Source organism: Myzus persicae, unplaced genomic scaffold, assembly GCF_001856785.1.
Source record: "Myzus persicae strain clone G006 unplaced genomic scaffold, MPER_G0061.0, whole genome shotgun sequence".
Lineage (NCBI taxonomy): Eukaryota > Metazoa > Arthropoda > Insecta > Hemiptera > Aphididae > Myzus > Myzus persicae.
Window position 1 is genome coordinate 291,351 of NW_019103005.1, and position 20,976 is coordinate 312,326.

The 20,976-nt window shown below is 29.7% G+C and overlaps 2 protein-coding genes across 2 annotated transcripts; one reads left to right on the plus strand and one right to left on the minus strand.

The window, feature by feature from the left end:
* Nucleotides 1-1,996: 1,996 nt before the first annotated feature.
* LOC111033556 (probable cytochrome P450 6a13) lies at nt 1,997-7,102 on the minus strand. Its single transcript, XM_022314345.1, has 4 exons — nt 6,208-7,102; nt 4,949-5,173; nt 2,394-2,645; nt 1,997-2,304 (listed from the first exon to the last, which is right to left on the minus strand). The coding sequence occupies exons 1-4, from the start codon at nt 7,100-7,102 to the stop codon at nt 2,132-2,134; spliced, it is 1,545 nt and encodes a 514-aa protein (XP_022170037.1). The 3' UTR covers nt 1,997-2,131.
* Nucleotides 7,103-12,716: 5,614 nt separating this feature from the next.
* On the plus strand, nt 12,717-16,042 carry LOC111033558 (cytochrome P450 6k1-like). The gene is made up of 4 exons (XM_022314347.1): nt 12,717-13,734; nt 14,011-14,235; nt 15,106-15,357; nt 15,495-16,042. Exons 1-4 carry the CDS (start codon nt 12,843-12,845, stop codon nt 15,668-15,670), a joined length of 1,545 nt encoding a protein of 514 aa, XP_022170039.1. The 5' UTR covers nt 12,717-12,842; the 3' UTR covers nt 15,671-16,042.
* Nucleotides 16,043-20,976: the final 4,934 nt, after the last annotated feature.

The window sequence follows — 20,976 nt, forward strand, 5'->3', positions numbered from 1 at the left end:
TTATTGTGTAAACAAATAATTCGTCGTTCATATAAAAATATAAACATTGTGTTGTTGTTCAAAATTCAATCTTTCTACTTGAATCTCATTGAAACAGAAACGTCACTTTCAAAACCATTTACAATCGTAAAACTAATAAAAATATATTTAATTATGATTTTTTTTCTGGAAAACTATAGTTTAGCGATGCCACAAAATATCTAGACCACATTTGAAGTTGACTTCGAAATGCTTAAACCGCAAAAATCAATAAAATGTAAACTTTATGTGCAAATTGTACTCTACAAGTGTCAATGTAAGGCCTATGTGAAAAAAAAGTGAACAAATTCGGGTTTTTTTTGTGTCAACGAATAATTCGTCGTTCATATAAAAATATAAACATTGTGTTGTTGTTCAAAATTCAATCTTTCTACTTGAATCTCATTGAAACAGAAACGTCACTTTCAAAACCCTTTTCTATCGTAAAACTAGTAAAAATGTATTTAATTATGATTTTTTTTCTGGAAAACTATAGTTTAGCGATGCCACAAAATATCTAGATCACATTTGAAGTTGACTTCGAAATACTTAAACCGCAAAAATCAATAAAATGTAAACTTTATGTGCAAATTGTACTCTACAAGTGTCAATGTAAGGCCTATGTGAAAAAAAAGTGAACAAATTCGGGTTTTTTTTGTGTCAACGAATAGATCGTCGTTCATATAAAAATATAAACATTGTGTTGTTGTTCAAAATTCAATCTTTCTACATGAATCTCATTGAAACAGAAACGTTACTTTCAAATCCCTTTTCCATCGTTAAACTAGTAGAAATTTATTTAATTATGATTTTTTTTCTGGACAACTTTAGTTTAACGATTAATTAAACCATCTAGACCATATTTGAAGTTGACTTCGAAATACTTAAACCGCAAAAATCAATAAAATGTAAACTTTATGTGCAAATTGTACTCTACAAGTGTCAATGTAAGGCCTATGTGAAAAAAAAGTGAACAAATTCGGGTTTTTTTTGTGTCAACGAATAGATCGTCGTTCATATAAAAATATAAACATCATGTTGTTGTTCAAAATTTAATCTTTCTACTTGAATCTCATTGAAACAGAAATGTCACTTATTGTTATATATGTACTAGTAGATTAATATTTATAGCTATATTTGATGCATTATTTTCCATTTATTTAGATAATTTGTTCTACAGCAAGGTAAACAATTATGTACTTATCAGTTTTTAGATTTGATTACTCAAGACATTCTATTTCTAACTAGTCATTGCTTTAAGTGCAGTATTTTGCCCAAACGTGTTAACATGTTTCAGGTAAATTTTTTAGACTATACCCAAAAGGGTTTTCCCCTGATGGTCCACCTTAAGGTGGTTAGTTTAGTTGAATTGTTTATAACTGAGATTTATACAAACAATAATTGTAATATTATAATTTTAACAAATTAAATAATATTTGTATTAGATTACATTATTATGTTTTCATATTTTTATAATTTCCTTTATTATTATCTACTATACACATAATATATCACTGACGTGTGTGTCGTCTTTCAATTGTTTTGTAATATCAAGGAGTCTCACCATATACATAGGTACAACTTTTTCAATTTTGATGAGTAAACAAAATGTATTATAATAATAATCGTTTGGCCTGCTGGACATACATCTGCCGAACTTGTCTCGTTTGATCACTCGCTTCATATATTATTTCTGCCATTTCACCGGTAAAATAATGTATACTACGTTTGTTTTATGTTCAATTTATGTTATACTGTACTCGGTATAACTAACTGTTTAAACATACAAATCCTCTCATTTTCCCCAGATTAGTATAAATCTATCTCTAAGGGTAGCAGCAGTGATAGACAACAATTTAATTGTTACCATATAACAAATGTATGTTTTTTTATCCAATATCAGTTTTTGACAACATACATTTTCTTATTTTCTTGTAATTTAACATAATTTCTAATAAAAAAACGAATTCAAAGCACGATTAAAGACCACATGTGGTATGATTTTTATTATAACTATTAACATTTACAATCCCTTAACACATTATTAACACAATAACTTATACACATCAAATTATTTATAAAGTATTTCTATAGAAGTACAAATAATTCATAACTAATGCTCAACGATCGGTCTAAATTTTAACACTACACCGTTTTTCGCTGAAATAAATCCTATTCCACTTCTAATGTTAAGTGGAATTTCAGTTTGTTCACATGGTAAGACTTCGTATTTTGACAGTACATTTGACAGGACCAACTTCATTTCTGATTCGGCGAATCGCTTGCCTGTAGGTATAATATAATATACAAATTGTAAATTACGCGTACATTTACAATGTATTATTGACCGAAAAGTGATATTATAATAATATTACCAATGCACAATCGAGGTCCGTCACCAAACGGCATGTAAGTGCCATTTGGTCGCTGAGATTTTTGTTCCGCAGAAAACCGTTCCGGATCAAATCTCAACGGATCTGGATAATATTTTGGGTCACGGTGTATGCTGAACATTGGTATAATGAGTTTTTGTCCTTTTTCAATAACAAATGATTTGTCAGGTAAAGTGTAAGATTTCGTTGCCACTCTCATTAAGTTTAATGCGATGGTGTACTTTCTTCCAGTCTCTGAAATACGATGAACGAACAATTGAAATATTTTATATGTTACGTCAGTGGTGGCCAAACTACGGCCCGCGGGCCAACTCCGGCCCGCCATCATTTAATATCTGGCCCGCGAAAGAAGTAGAATATTTTACATTTACGTAAAAAAAAAAATTAAAAATATACAGTATACATTCTTCATATTTACACACTTATTCGTGAATTTGAAAATCGTTTTAAAGACATTCGAACTAAAGAACCAATTATAAATCTATTTGAAAATCCATTTAATATAAATCCGGAAATTGTCGAAGCTTCTTTACAATTAGAAATTATAGAACTCCAATCTAATAATTCTTTAAGAACAACATTTAATAATTTGACAAGCTCTCAAAATCTTGTTCAGTTTTATTCAAATTTGTCTGAAGAAGATTTTCCAAATGTTCGGAAGTTTGCTGCTAAGATGTCTTATATATTTGGTTCAACATATATTTGTGAGCAAGTATTTTCAACGATGAAAATTAACAAAAGTAAAACTCGATCTCGCATCACAAATGAACATCTACACGCCGTTCTCCGGGTAAATTCTACCAAATTAGAACCTAATATTAATGTCCTCTGTCAACAGAAATAAGCTCAAAGTTCTCATTAACAAATTAATACATTTTAAAATATGTTTTGTAAGTGTAAAACGATATTTTGTATAGTTTATATTTATTTTTATATGTGTTTTAATAATTTATTTAAAAATATTTTTTGAAATGTAAGTCAATTTAATTTTCTTTTATTTGTAGTAATTATTAAGTTAAGTATTAAATAAAGTCATTAAAATTATTAAGTACAGTAAAAATGTCGTTAATTATAAAATTATATACCTATACCTAAAATTCTGATGACTTTAAAGTAAAAAAAATTTTTATGGCCCGCGGTCAAAAAATTTATTTTTTTGTGGCCCGAGTTAAAAAAAGGTTGGCCACCACTGTGTTACGTGATAACAATTGTTTAAAAAAATACATTTTAACCTGTATATTTAACGTTATTTTCATTCATTTTACACCGTTAAGTGCATAAAATATGCAAAAATATTAAGAATTTTCAAAACATCAAAAACTGATTTGTTTACTTATTTTGATTAGATCTACTTATAACAATTGCATCAAATTTAAACCGGATTGCTTTGCGCTCGAAGACATTAAGAAAAATAAAATATTTGACAAGGCATTATTATAAAATATACGACGCAGGTAATAACAACCTTGGAGCCATATTACGGAATGTTAGAATGATTCAACAAGCTCGATCATTCTCACATTTTTCCTTTAGTATCTAGATACCTAATGAGTTCGTTCAAATTCTGATTTTCAGAGTTTTAAGTATTTGAAGCGTAAAAGCCATTATATACTTAAATTTTTATATCTTATTAGAGAATGTATTTTGAAGATAACAATTTTAGGTTTTAAAATGAGAGAATTTCTATTTTTACAAAATTATGATGTGTTTTAATTCAATTTTAACCAGAAGTTTTTGAGTAGTTACTAGTAATAAACTCATAAAATAGTCTTTAAAAATAAACATGTTATATTTAATCTTTTACTTACTAAGACAATATTTCTACTCTATGTAATTAATTATAAAATTGCATGATTTTAGTATTATATATTCATTACAATATTACCATATCATAAAACCCTCTATACCGATTAAACATTTAAACGCATGGCCATGGATTATTTATATGGTATATTATGTTTAATAACTTGCAAACTACTTGTTCGAATTTCAATTTTGATATATTCAGATTTCTATAAAAACAACTGCTAAATAATTTACACTAAAATTGGATGTTCTCATTTGTAAAACAGACATTTTTATCGGCACAGAACATAATATGATAAGCTTAAAATTCAAAGCGCTTAAAAATACGGTCCTTAGGCTTAAGACACACTTGAAATTCCAAAATTAAAATTTGAATGTATGCATTATTAAAACAAAAAAATTGGGGAGGAGGTTCATGCTTGTTGAATCATCATATTATATACCATTATTCAACCAAAAGCACCAAGGTTGCTATTGCGTGCGTCGTATATTTTGTGACAATGACTTGTTCAATATTTTATTTTTCCTCATGTTTTTGTGCTTGTTTGAAAAAAATAAAAAATTTGTGTCGTTACAGACTACCGGGTATACTATTTATATGGCACAATAATTAAAATATTAAAAATATAACTTGTAACCGACAATATTACGGGAAGAAGAAATAGGGGCGAGTACGATTGATTGATTCTTCCTCTATGTATAGGTATTATATCTCATGAATTTTGTCGTACCTTCCAAAACCATGGTAGTGTAATGGAGATCCATCAAATAATCATTGGTTAACTGTCCGTCGTGTTTTGCTTTCATTGAAAATATCTCTGCACGTAATTTGTCTTGGGCTTCTTTGTTCAGCGCCAATTCGTACAGGCAAAAAGATAGCAAAGACGATACCGTTTCAGAACCAGCGGTGAACATGACAATAGCGTTACCGATGATATCGTCGTCAGTGAATTTATCTGTGAATAAGATACAAAAAAAAACACCTGAATTATCACGACTATTATTGTTGTTGTTATTGTTATTGTATGTCTGCACTCTGCAACATGTCCGTTAATATATTATAATAAATTAATGCTATAAATGTGACGTTGTTGATGCGTGTAATATATGTTACGGAACGGAAGTGCGTGTTGCTAGTTCGAATTCCTAGCTCTAGGTTAGTGTATGTTTTGAAACATATGTTTTATTTTTCGTAACTTTGTTTTTTCCAGGTATATACTTTTATAACAAAGTATTTATATTAAATTTTGAATATTTATATTATTCAAATTGTGTACTATTGAATGCTAACATTTTTGTTTTTATTTTATTTTATTGTCAATCACAATTTGCATCATAATTTTCAATTTCAATAGCACATTCAAAATGTATTATATTAATATAACCTGTATAACTCTATATTGTTGAAATGATTACTTTAACTCCATTTCTTTAACTACATTTCATTATTAGTCATATTAATTTACAATATTGTAAACAAGTAAATCATTTTGTATAAAATCTAATCATTTTACTGATTAAACTAAAGTGAAACAACGACTAAATAATAATAATAATAAAATATTTATTATAATTTTTGAAATAATGAAATCTATGACATTTTTATTTGTATGACGAAAATACGTAATAACTTAAAGGAATTTCTAGTACTTTTTACAAGTACCTACTTAAGTACATACTACCTTTCATTTTCAAATAATTGATTGTATGTATTCTATCACCAAGCTTAGGTTAGCTGTTAAAAAGATCATACGATATTTAAATTTGTTTTATACATTTATAACAAATGTAGTACTTACCTAATTAATTATAAATTATATTTTAAACTGTGTAATTCAATAGAAAATTATTTGGCAATAGCTAATAATATTATATTTATCACTTTTTTAAATTATAGGCTTCATCGTATGGATAAAAGAAATTATAAAATTTAAAATTCTATTACTTAAATAGTACATAATATATCATTCCAGAGCTACAACAATAATACCTTCGGAGGTCGTGTTTTCCTTCAACACTAATTCTTTACGCGCTTGCATCAGGGTCTGCGCCAAATCGTTCCGAATAACGTTGTGCTTTTCTCGGTAATCGATGACGTCGGTGAACACATTTTGGAAAAAATTGGTCGCCTCCACCGAAAACATTTGGACTCTTAACACCTTGATCACCCAGGGACAGATCATCGACAACGCCTGGACGATCATCTGTCGCCAGGTGGTCTGGAACATTATCTTGACGTACCGCCGGAAGTCAGAATCGTCGTTCTTGATCGCGTCCAGTTTCATGCCGAACGCGCACGTGCCGATCACGTCTGTGGAAAAACCACTAGTCACAGTTTTCACGTCGATTCGGTCGGTCTTCTTCTCGATCGTCTCGACAATTCCAGACACCATCTCGTCGCCGCATTCGTTGATTTGAAAATACGCATCTTTCAACTTGCCGGACGTAAAGCCTGGACTCAGTTTCTGGCGCATTGTCCTCCATTTACTGCCCTTGGCGAAGAACAGACTGTTGGCCAGCACAGTCGAGGACGGGTCCAAGTCTAAACCATGATCGGTGAAATATGAGAAGTCCTTGACCAGTATCGAGTTGATCAGCTCTGGGTCGCGAACCAACAGTATCGGATCCCTCATCTGATAGAATCCGAACAATTTGGCGTCTGGAAAACTGTTGTAGAACCTTTCAAACAAGTCAATAGGATGTTCGAGTCTCATCATTATTCTGGTTGTGTTGCCGAACAGTGGCACTGGCTGTAGGTATGGTATATTCAACTTTTGCCATTTACTATATGTCGAAGTTGAATAATAATAGAAACTCGCGAAAACGGCTATCAAACTCAGATATGTGAAATTGTCGAGCAACCATTCAGTCATAGACGATGTCATGATTGAATTGTTTAACGGCTGCAATTATTGATTCTAACACTTAATAAAAAAAATACAACGATCTCGTGGAAGTTCATACCAGTACTGAGCTGTAACACACATATTATGTTTAGTGCAAGGGCGTCATTTCAGGTTTTGAAAGAGTGGGGCAGCTGATTAAATTTGCCGACTACGTAATATTTAAAAAGTTATGGTTACCTATGTACTTAATATTTATGGACAATAGACCAGCAATGAAATATTTTTCGGAACAAAACATATGGGACCAAAATTAGAATGAATAATTATGTCATAATGATGTCATAATGATAAACAAGAACATGAAGTGTTTAAATTTACCCAACTAAATAATAACATTAAAGATAGTAAAACATTAATTTGCTTACTTATCCTATAAGTTACCTATCAATAAGTTTAATGGAGTAATAATATAAATTTAATAAAAATAAATAAATATTTATATTTTGATTATTTGTAAGTTAAATACTTTACAGCACTTAAATATTAATACACTCAACTATTTTAACTTATTTTATTTAACTATTTACTAGTAATACTGATTAGTGATTAGATGTCACCAAGGTGGTCGACAATTGGTGTTCGATGTTATCAACACTAATAATAATTTGTTGTTAATTCATGCATATCTATTTTAAGAATGTCTCTAGATATTCCACAGAAGACGTGTTTCGCGTAATATTAATTGTCATTAACCGAGGAGCCTGTGCTCTGATTTCTGAGTACAAATTGTACTAAATAGTAAATATAAATTTACAGAATTGCCGACTTTTTAAAATTTCTTGGAGAGGGGCATTTGCCATAGTTTGCCCCCCCCCCCCAAATTACGCCCCTGTGTTATTTGCACATAAAGTTTACATTTTATTGATTTTTGCGGTTTATGTATTTCGAAGTCAACTTCAAATGTGATCTAGATATTTTGAGGCATCGCTAAATTTTAGTTTTCCAGAAAAAAAATCATAATTAAATAAATTTTTACTAGTTGTACGATGGAAAATGGTTTTGAAAGTGACGTTTCTGTTTCAATGAGATTCAAGTAGAAAGATTGAATTTTGAACAACAACACAATGTTTATATTTTTATATGAACGACGAATTATTCGTTGACACAAAAAAAACCCGAATTTGTTCACTTTTTTTTCACATAGGCCTTACATTGACACTTGTAGAGTACAATTTGCACATAAAGTTTACATTTTATTGATTTTTGCGGTTTAAGTATTTCGAAGTCAACTTCAAATGTGATCTAGATATTTTGTGGCATCGCTAATCTATAGTTTTCCAGAAAAAAACGATGAATTATTCGTTGATACAAAAAAAACCTGAATTTGTTCACTTTTTTTCACATAGGCCCCAAAGAGTTCTCTTTTGGGTCAATGCGCCCAAGTATATTTCTCCCGACCATCTTCTTTCCATGTCGTTTTTCTTCGTATTCAAATTAAAAACATCCATTTCAGTGTGTGCCCACCAGGGACCTTATTGTTTATACTACTAGACAAGCAATGAGTGTATGGAAGCTTAACAACTTAGATTGTGCTTTGGGTTACTTCAACGGCAGTGCGGAGTATAGCATTATAAGATATATAAGTATATAGATGATTGTATTTTTTCGTAAGGATGGCCTACATCACTATATATGTTGTAAACTTATGATATGTTGTTATGCCATTCGTAGTTATATTGTTATACACAGTTGTTATCTAGTAGTATTATGTGGTGCCCACTCAATGACAATATACACTAGACATCTACTGCCAGTGTAGTTGTTTTCAATTCAAATAGTTTTATCTTTTTTTTAAAATTATCACTACACTACACATATTATAATCTAAGACTTATTCTGAGTATATATTTATTTAATAACATGATGATTTTGACGTATCTAGTAACTAATTATAGGTAGTGCGCAATACCTAATTATATCTAATACGTACATTTTTAATGATTATTTTAATATTATTATACTTCAAGTGTTCTGATTTCTAAATATTAAAATAATGATAATAATTCTTAAGTATTTTAAATAAATTGTTTCAGAAATTAAAGGCAGTTTTTTATACAACCTAATCTATATCGGAAAAATGCAATATCGTGGTATTAGAAACCTAAGGCGAAATCGGAAAAATAAACACTAGTTATTGAAACCTGAATCAAAATATAAAAATATTTTCGCTTTTTAATCCTGAATCAAAATTTAAAATACTAAAAATATCATGTGGTTTTAAGTGTTTTTAACCTACTATATAAAATACCAGTATCATTTCCCTATCCACCATGTTGGAATAGAAATCAAAAGTGTGATGTTTTTGGTCACAATATTTATTTGTTATTCAAAATCTTATCATGTATTATGCCTTGTGTTAAATAATAACAATAATCAAAGAAGTCAATCTTTAGTAATAAAGTAGGTGATTCGAAGTCATTGAGTAGAATATCGTAATCAATAATAATAGATGCATTAAATTAAAAACCATTGTATTTAATAAACATTGTTTGTATTGAGATAGGGCAAACTAATTTTTGCCAATAACAAATCGCAAATACAAAATGCATATTATGTTACATAGTAATGGTTATAATTATAATATTATTTTATTAAGATGAACCTAATAACTATTAACATCTCAACGCCTACACTCATTAAAGATCTAAACTAAAACATATCATTATTTTATTTCTATGAATTAAAATATACAAAAAATCTCCTATCAATGTGTAGTGTGTACGTACACTTAATTTTTGACACACTATTTTTAATCAATAACTTTTCATTTTTGAAGTTAATTAATTTTAATAGTTCTATATTATATGTTCGTTATCGGAACATGCATCACTCAATTATATTTACTACTTAATAATCAATTACGTCATAATTAATCAACAACCTAACAGGAATATAAATATTTTATTACAAACTACAAGGGAAACCACAGACAAACTGGAACTAATCACAACGTTTGTAAGTGCTGAACGGCCTGAACGTACATTTTGGTATTTGATATTATGATATGGGAGTAAGACGAAGTCAACCCATGCAGTTATGTCGTCCTTTTGAAGATTGAAAAGATTTAAGTGGCACTTACATACCGTTTGGCGATCAACCTCAACTGTGTATAGGTAATATAATTAATAAACTTATACTTTAATATCAATCAATCATATATATAACGTTCATAGTATTATATAGGCAGACGGATTGTCGAATCAGAAATTAAATTGGTCCTGTCAAATGTATTGTCAAAATTCGAAGTACTACCATGTGAACAAATTGAAATTCCACTCGACATCAGAAGTGAAACAGGAGTAATTTTGCCAAAAATGGACTTTCGTTGAGCACTAAATATAAATTATTTGTATGTTTTAGATTCTGAATCAATTCATGATTAACATTCAGTCCGATTCAGATATTTATTTAGTGATTTTCTTATTTTGTTGTAATTCAAAAACGAATAACTGTAGATAATTTAAATGTACACCATATTTTTATAGCTAAGGATTGAAAATTTAAAACAAAGTTCCACTTAAGCAGTTTTCTTGCATAATTAAGAAATCTAAAAAACCAATAAATACAGTAATTTTTTACAGACATTTTAAGTTCAAATTTGGACAAAATTACATATTAATATGAAGAACCACGTTTGTCATTTTGTTGTAATTCAGTTCCAAAACAGCCCAATTGTACATAAGTATATTTAATATTTTTCCAGCATCACTGATAATTTAAGAATGATATTATTCATAATATTAGTTCGACTTACCGGCTACCTTATTAATAATAATTAATAACAATAAAAAATATCCTAGACTGACACTACCGTCTCCGCCCAGAATCGTTTTTCGTATGCAATGCTTTCAAATATCATTGAATTCAAATTTAATACCATCCATTACATCGACCTTCTAGACACCTAAAGTACAGCCGAGTGACATCCACTTACAAGCTTTTTTTTGTTTGTATTTGTATATGTATTAATATTATATTATATTATAACTATTAACTATAACATAGTGACAGTTAGAGGTTATGTCCCCCCATTGTCCCATAAGTATCCTTAATTTTGTCTTTGGTACCTAATGGCATAAAAATGTATGTAATTGTATTATTACCAGGGTTGAGATTTTATAGCATTTGCACATTTCTTATAAAATGCTTAAGCGGTAGCAGACTATAAGCTTATAATGTGTTACCTATATAATTCAAAAAATTGAAATTAAAATTAAAATTTTGAGATTTTTTGAACTTTAGTACTATTTTTGGATTTTTTGAGATATTTTAAAACAAAATTCGTCAAATTATCTGAAATAACTTTCTAATAGACGTACTTTAGATTCATTAATGTCAATTTAGCTCAAAATCCTTTTTCGCATATAATAAGATTCCTTGTTGGGGAGAACTACATTTGTTTATTTGTTTGTTCTTTGTTTTTTTTATGATTTCTCTAAATTGATAAGATTGTTGATGTGTGAACCTTTAATTATGTCTCTGCATGTGTAATGGATTTTTTTTCATTCAAACTGTATCGATAACTTGTTGTCGGTTTTACATATACATTGCGATTCAATCGACTCCATACAAGCCGAGTCACCGTTGAAAGTGAGCACAGGAAAATAACTCTGGTTCAAAAGCACATATAGCACTGGAAAAAGTATGAATTATTTTCCAAAACAACATTAAATTATATTGAAAATCATAGGCATGGCACTGCTTGACGGGCCATGACTATCGTGCCACTAGTGACTAGCGTCAGACCTGCTGGCAGAACACCACGAAATAAACAAACGTCCAAGCTCCTAACAGTCATAACTCGGAATAAAGCACTGCACGTGCGACTGGTGAAAGAATTTATTATTATTATTATTATTATTATTATTATTGATACGAATGATGTTCGGAAAGAAAATATGAATTTGGCGATATTTGTTTGCAAACCGTGAGGATGAGTTGTGATATTGGTTGAGTACGTATTTTGTATCTACTATACGTATAAGCAAGATTTTTGTTTTTCCAATCATTTTATTGGGACAATATTCATACCTTCATTGGTAATCACAGGAAATGTTAAGTACACCCCAGTGTTAACAAAATTTAAGAAACCAGTAAGAGTGTCACCGGTAATGGCCGACCCACCCACAGACCACAGCAAAATACGAATTGCCGACGAGCATGTTAAATGTTTATCCGCCTAAGATTATACAAATTTTTTTTAAATATTTTTTCTTATAAATAAGAGAAGCAGTCAGTCAGTAGATAAACGAGTGAATGGTATTTGGTTTTTAATATTTTTATGATAATATTATATAGTATATATATATATATTTTTTTTATCTTTCTTATATTAATAAAATAAAAATAAATTACTAATGTCACTGAAAATATATTATATGATATGTTTTAGTATATCTTAATGACTGAAAAACACATCAATAAATGTGGAAAATCAGCTGTGTTTATATTTTCAATGCTCACGAGCATTATCAGTCAAACGCATGACCTTATTCACATATTTTATAATTATCACCTTTCCCTCCATAAACCGGCATGGCAGCATAACAATACCAATACCCCCGAAATAGACGGAATGCATATAACATATGCTTGCGGTACCAATACGCGTTGTAATATCATAGCTCAGTACTAGTTTGAACTTTCAAGAAGGCAATAGTGTCATACATTTTTCGATAAGCGTTCGAGTCAATAACTGCAGTAGTTAAACAAGTCGATTATGATATCGTTTCTGATCGACAGGTTGCTCGACAACGTTACTTATCTGAGCTTGATTGTTGTTTTCGGGAGCTTCTACTATTATTCGACTTCGACACACGGTAAATGGCAGAAATTTAATATTCCGTATATACCACCCGTACCACTATTTGGTAACACGATCAGAATGGTTATGAGACTCGAACATCATATTGACATGTTCGACAGAATCTACCACCAGTTTCCAGACGCCAAGCTGGTGGGGTACTACCAGATGAGGGAGCCGATGTTGATGATCCGTGACCCAGAGCTGATCAACACTATACTGGTCAAGGACTTCTCGCACTTCACCGATCACGGCATTGATTTGCCGCCCACATCCGTAATGGCAAAAAGTCTGTTCTTCTCTAATGGCCAAAAATGGCGGACGATGCGACAGAAGCTGAGTCCGGGCTTCACGTCCGGCAAGCTAAAGGACACACACGTACAGATCAACGAGTGCAGCGACGAGATGGTGTCCAAAATCGTTGACACGATTGAGAAAAATACCGACCGAATTGACGTGAAACCGATGACAGCTGGTTTTTCAACAGACGTGATCGGGACGTGCGCGTTTGGCCTGAAGCTAGACACGATCAAGAACGACGATTCTGACTTCCGGCGGTACGCTAAAAGAATGTTCCAGAACACTCCGAAGCAGATTATCATCCAGATGCTGGCGATTATCTGCCCTTTTATAATCGAGCTGTTTAATATACAACTATTTCCTGTAGATGCTACCAATTTTTTCTATAAGGTGTTCACCGACGTCATCGATTACCGTGAACAACACAATGTGGTCCGGAACGATTTGACGCAGACCCTGATGCAAGCGCGGAAAGAATTGGTGTCGAAGGATGAATCCACCGTTGAAGGTATTATTGTTGCAGCTATACAATGATTAATGTTGTATTTAAGTTACAAAGCTGTAAGATTTCCAAAATTTTCTTTTAGTTACGAATTTATGATACATGAATTATGAAACATTAAACAAACAATAAATGTAATATGGTTAATTATGCATTGTTAAATTACATAGGTAGTAACAATGTAATATTGTACCTACTACCTATAAATACCTACATAACTGTAATTTATTATAACATAAATACATACTAGATTTAAGTTTTTTTCGAATAACTTATTTGCAGATAAGTTTACTGAAGCTGATATCATCGGTAATGCTATACTTATGTTCACCGCTGGTTCTGAAACCGTTTCGTCTGTGCTATATTTTTGCCTATACGAATTGGCGCTAAACAAGGAAACCCAAGACAAATTACGTGGGGAGATATGCTCGATGAAAGCAAAACACAACGGACAATTAAACAATGATTATTTGATGGATCTACATTACACCACCATGGTGTTGGAAGGTATAACAGTATTCAAAAAATGTAATAATATAATATAACTCCTTTTTTTTCTATATGAGTATTTAAAGTTCAAATGTTGACGAAGCTCGTCTGAATCTCAAAACTTTGAAAAATTATTTTGTATTTGCAAAATTATAAAATGTTCAATTTGTTTAGCTAAGAATTGAAAACTCAACAAAAGGTTTCTCATAAATAGTTCATACGTGGCGCGGTATCGTGCGATGTCTAAGTTGAGTATTCGCTCTGACCGTAGGTATATACGTACCGGTCAGCGTTGCTAGCTCCCGGATGCATGACATTGCAAAAAAATAATTGCCACACATACAATACGTGTTTCAAACCAACCTATTTTCCCTACAAGATACCTAATGACCATAGTTGACGGACCTTGGATCAATATATATAAAAAAAATAATAATTCATAGTTGCAAATTTTATAAATACAGTTCTTTTTTACAGACATTTTAAGTTTAAATTTGGACGAAATTACATACTTAAACGAAGAATAACGATTTTAGTTTTTTAATTTAAAAATGTCATTCGTTGGTTACTTGAAACTTTTAGAGCATATTATTATACTTTATACACACGAAGTGACATTTTCAAATGCAATTTTTTCGGAAAAAAAATAATTTAACCTATTGCGTAGTCTAATGCCTAATAGAAAAATAAATTCACAATACATTACAATAAGCCACAATAAAAATAAAATTGTATATATTATTTATTGTTTTTAAATTGCATCAAATTTTTATTCGGTATAATAAGGCCTTTCTTTTTTTTGCCCTGGTGTGGCAAATTCGGAATTCCTATGTACAGTTCAGTTTATTATGTATTGCATATTTGAATTAGTCGTTTATCGTATTTCAGAGACTTCTCGCAAGTACTCCATAGCTTATAGCATAATGAGAGTGGCTACGAAAACATACACTCTACCCGACAAATCATTTGTCATTGAAAAAGGACAAAAAATATTTATACCTATGTTTAACATACATCGTGATCCAAAATATTATCCCGATCCGTTGAGTTTTAATCCAGAAAGATTTTCTATGGAACAAAAATCTCAAAGACCAAATGGAACTTACATACCGTTTGGCGACGGCCCTCGACTATGCATAGGTAATACAATTATAATAAACTTATACTTTAATATTAATTAATCATAAGACTTTCTTAATTCGTTCAATAAAGCATGTGGTATGTGTAATTTATCGTTCAATCGAATTTACCAAACATTTCTATATTATATTATGTAGGCAAACGTTTCGCCGAATCAGAAATGAAATTGGTCCTGTCAAATTTACTGTCAAAATTCGAAGTACTACCATGTGAACAAACCGAAATTCCCCTTGACATTAGAAGTGGAACAGGATTAATTTCAGCGAAAAACGGCGTTGTGTTAAAATTTAGACCAATTATTGAGCATTTATAACTATGAAATATTTCTATTCCTAAAAATGTATCAACATATTGGGTACCTTTCTCTTTGTCGATATTTCAAATCACTCTGTTATTGTGTACTCTCTAACCTCTGTTCTGCACTTTTATTACTTTATTAGAAATGGTTTTCTATAAAACTATTGCATTTTTTTGATTAGCATATTCTTACAATTTTTTTATATTCATGTCTCTATTATTTATTAGAAAATTAGAACCAAGGTGTGTGGTTATAGTACATAAATGTGTTCAAATTTTTATAACCGGTCAAATGTCCTACTATATTTAGCTTACACATGTAATAATGTTATTAATTATTATATTAATGTACTCATTCGTATACAGAGGTATTGTATTTTATAACAAATATTTAATAAAAATTTATCTTCAATATATTAATATAAATAAATTTATAACTTATATTTTAAACAGTTAAAGATAAATAAATATTACTTTATCTAAGTAACATAACAAGTTATTTTTTTTATAAGTACCTAACCTTTGACTTGAGAAGTTAAATTATTATCCATGATGTGAAGTAACTTATGTGTTACCTAATTAATTGTATTGTCATGTTAGTTAAGTAATAAATATTTACCAACAATTACGTAATTAGACCAGTCATAATATTGTTAATATAAAAAATTGTTTAATGTAAAAATCGAACAAATGTTCTACGAAGAAATATTTAATATGCATACAATATACATACTATATTCATTATTCTTTTCGGAAATAAAATGGATTGGCTACAAAGCTTACAAACCTCATAATATGCGCTTTTCGTTGTTCAGTAGATATTCTATGTTATAAGTTCCTCCGAATGCTAATTTTTGCCGTCAGTATTGTATCAATTTTGTACGAGTTATTACTTACAAAAAGTAGTCAACTTTTGATGTACACAATTTTGTTCGTATTTCATGAATTATCTTATGCTATACCTAGCATTTTTGTTATGTGATTTATATATATTATATATTTATTATATTTGTTGTTGCAATATATATTTGTTGTTTATTCATAATATATTATATTGTTTGAGTAGTATGACGTTCAAAATACATGTATATTTTATTCAGCATCTTCGTACAGTTTGTTTTTGAGTAGTCAAACCAATTTTTGTAAGTCCATAACTGCTGTTAGATTTTCAAAGAAAACTGAAAGCAAATATATGTCATTACTTTACTCACAACAAAATTAAGTCGAATCTGGTTGGTGAGTTCTAATTTAAATAGGTTAGGTAGATACTTACTATATTATATTATATTATATACAAACGGAAAAATTCGATAAAAGAACAAAATCTGTTTCTTACCTCACTACCTATGCAGTGTTGCCCCCAATATAGTCCCAAGCGTGATGTTGAAAGGAACTTCGGAAAAAACGGTGGTTCAATCATTGTTTATATCAAATTAATAAAATTAAAAATATTTAAACTGCCCAATGCGGCAATGCGTACCTATACTCATTAGGAATCAAAAGTAAAACATAATTTTTTTTCTATGACTTAAAATTTCAATCCCTTCCGCTCATGCATAAATTAAAATTTTACAAAACCAAAAGTCATACAGAGGATAATAGAAGGAATTATCAAGTATAGGTAGGTATCAACATACAAATCATATATGTTCTATTTATTAGGAGTGTACAGTATAAATGGTGTACAATATAAACTTCTATTTTTTCCCCATCGAGAAGCTCTTTCTTTACTTTAAATTATTCAACTGCAGATGTTTTTATGAAAATCTTGATGTATCGAAATTGAAATTCGATAAGAGTAGATTCCGTGTTACATTGTTACTATACAATAATCATTATGTGATCGTCATCTTTGTTGACAATGCCCTCTTCAAATAAATCACGATATGTACATATTATTATGTACTTTCTATAAAGTCGTTACTACAAATCGTTATTAGTATTTATAAGCTTAAATAATTTTTTTTAAATAGTGGATACAAAAACAAATAGCCAAGTATAAACATTAAAAGAAAATAACTTAAAAATACCTAAAAAAAAAAAAATCGAAACTTTAAAATGGCTATAAATAGAATAAAATAAATCAAAATATTTTGAATATTTTAATGTTTAAAAATAATTATATATTAAGTAATAGTAGTGTATAATAAGTTTCAATAATGATTATTTTTTGAATTACACTAAAATAACAACAACAGTTTATTATTTATTATTATTATTTTAGTTGGAACTTTAATTTAAACAAATTATGTTATTTTCACAATAAAAAAAACATAATAAAAAAAAATGAGAAATCTTTCACTAATTTATTTCAGTTTTAAGGTTTTTACTCAAAAACAAATATTCAAAAATGCATAAATAACTAAATTAAATAAATTAAAAGTAAAAACTCGTAAAATGAGTTAATTCTTTACTACTCCCAGAATCTACAAATATTATAAGTATTTATTGAAACAGTTAAATACCTATTGAATAATTATAATATTCCTTTATAAATACAGTGGTTCCCAACTAGTATTAAGAGATCTTTCTTAATCTATATCTAAATAATATTTATTAGTGTATATAGGTATATACCTAATAACTAATAGCTTATATCTATTATAATCTACTTATATATTATAAGTTATCATACACTTATAATTTTAAAACAACTTTCAGTGAAGTCATTTTAAAACATTAAATTACATTAATAGGTATCTTATAAAATATATAACATAATAATATTATATAATATTAAGCCGAAATCGACAACCTGATTCCCGAAAATCAAAAAATTGGAACAATTTCATTGTTGATTTCATGAACTATGTAAAGTAGTGACATATTCGGTGATGGTTTAGTTCAATAATTAAGATTTATAAGCACACTGCACAGGGTAGATATAAGTTCAGCCATCAAATGTTTTATAGTGGAATAATAACTTAAAATACAAATTATTAATTAATAAAATTAAAAATCTTTAAACTGCTTGACGCGTAAAAGTAACACAATATACATTTATTATTCTATGTATTAAATTCTAAATATCAATCCTATCGACATGAACATGCAATTTTTGCTACGCCATTTGTTCGAGTTCAATGACCGTTCAAACTTATCTTATATATAAGCTTGTGCTATATTAATTGTTTGCTAACTTGAGCCTACCTATAGGCATCACCCACTGCTATTTACTACTTAATGATCAATGACGTCATTTGACTTCATCAACAAGATAGCAAGAATAGAAATATTTAATATTATGTAAATATTGTAAATAGAAACTACGCGATAAACCAACTATATAAAAACATTTAAAACGCACAATCTGAATTATTGACCGAGAACCAAACCTAAGATGAATGTGAATTATTAAATTATATTGTTATATGACCTTGTAGTTAAAAAATACATGTATTATTTTATTAATATTTCCAATACTATACTATTTGTGTATGAATATAATTGCTCTACCGGCATGTATAAAATAATGGATAAAAAATATTTTACGGAGAACAATATCAATATGTCAACTCATTGATTGACTATAGACTATAGAGTAAATAATAAATTTATTGGAACGCGTTTAGATATTGTAGGGTTTTTCTGGAACAGTGAAGCAACCAGGGTAAAACAACGTACCTCCCTTCCGAAATCTTATTTTTTTCGCCAGCATGTTATTTCTTATGTATATATGTATTAAAAACAATGTAACCTTGTAATATCCAATTCTTTCAAAAGTTTAAACTTATAACGCTCTTAAAAAAAATGTGTGGATTAGCTCTCGTCTTTTCTTTTAATTCTAGCAGCAGCTTTTGGGGGAACTTGTATTAGATTTTAATTATTAGGTGTAATAATAATAAATATTTATGAATTTTGAACTACAATATGATTTGAAAATAATTTTTTTTTTTTTAGTAACGAAATTCATACTTTAAATGCTTACAAAAAAAATGTGACTTATTTCTGATACTTCTGATCAGTAAATGAACAGCTATTATAATAATTATTAAACTAATATCCATTCAATTTTCAACCTTTTGGTCAATGCAAATCGGTAGTTTTTTTTTTGACATAATATTATATAAAAATGAACTAAAAAAATTGCAATATTATTTTGTCAACCAATGATTAGAGAGAGGTGCCCCATCAAAAAATGTCCTATGTTTAAAAAAATAAGTATAAAAAAACAATAAAATTAATTTAAAGAAAAAAAGGAAGGGGTGCACAAGCTTCCCCAGGCAAATGCACTTTAAGAATAAAAACAAATTTTTTTTAATTAACATTGGGAACACACTCCAAAGACTGCAATCTTCAACCTTCAAATACATAAACATAAATGCTCTGTTGTACCAGTATGGTCGCAAGGGGATGGCAGTGTGGAGGGGTGCTGGATTTAATCACCCCCGGGTAAGGCGGGAATAACAGAGGGTTAATTGGGACCCTTAGAATAAGAAGATATGTCGTTTCAGGCGACAAAGATTCATGTCGTTCACATGAAATGATAATCCCAGTTCGGGCACTCATAACACAATCTTACTGCTTTAAATTCTAAGAAATAGATATGTCACTTTCAAAACTATTTAACGTCGCTATCCTAGTTAAAATTAATTTTTTTGGAAGATTTTCTTGCAAAAATGTAACTTAACGATACCATAAACTATCTAGATTAAATTTGAAGTTCACTGTTAAATATTTATACTGAAAAATCTAATAACATGTAAAATGTAACCTTATGAAAATATAAAAGCCGTTTTTATGCTCAAAATACAACAGTTCTACTTTCAATTCCTTGCCCTGAAGATATTAACTGTTCAACTTTTTTGTTTACCTGTATCACAGGATATTTTTTATACATTTTGATTACTATACTATAGCATTATGTTCCGTTTTTCAGAAAAGACACTGTTTCTATTTTAAAATGTATACCATAATGTTCTTATAATATGTTAATATATTATTAACATGCATGTTCATGACGAATGTCATCGCAATGGATTCACAATAATATTTCGTCCGAATTCGAGATCCGGTCACCATCCTCCGCCAACTGGATGCATCAATAGTTTTTAATGAGCTGAAATATGCAAGCCCGACAAAAATTAATTTGGAAAGTCGTGATTTCACCGCAGGCATTGTGGTGCATCGTGCATGTGACTTCAACTGGTGATACAGCCGACATCGCGGATTTGAACTAAAACGAACCCGCCGTTGCACCTGGCAAGATGTCACTATCAACGACATCTACATAATAATAATATATTCACATGACATGTCCCGTCTTCTGCCTTGACCAAGTGTGCGTCCAAGTGCCAGCCACGTTGCTATGTCGTGTCAGCC

Coding starts and splice junctions, on each gene's coding strand:
- LOC111033556 (XM_022314345.1), bottom strand. CDS start 7,102: ATGACATCGTCTATGACTGAATGGTTGCTCGACAATTTCACATATCTG. Junction 2,646..4,948: donor CACTACCATGGTTTTGGAAG/GTACGACAAAAT, acceptor ATCGTATTTCAG/AGACTGGAAGAAAGTACACC. Junction 2,305..2,393: donor CGGACCTCGATTGTGCATTG/GTAATATTATTA, acceptor TTATACCTACAG/GCAAGCGATTCGCCGAATCA.
- LOC111033558 (XM_022314347.1), top strand. CDS start 12,843: ATGATATCGTTTCTGATCGACAGGTTGCTCGACAACGTTACTTATCTG. Junction 13,735..14,010: donor GGATGAATCCACCGTTGAAG/GTATTATTGTTG, acceptor ACTTATTTGCAG/ATAAGTTTACTGAAGCTGAT. Junction 14,236..15,105: donor CACCACCATGGTGTTGGAAG/GTATAACAGTAT, acceptor ATCGTATTTCAG/AGACTTCTCGCAAGTACTCC.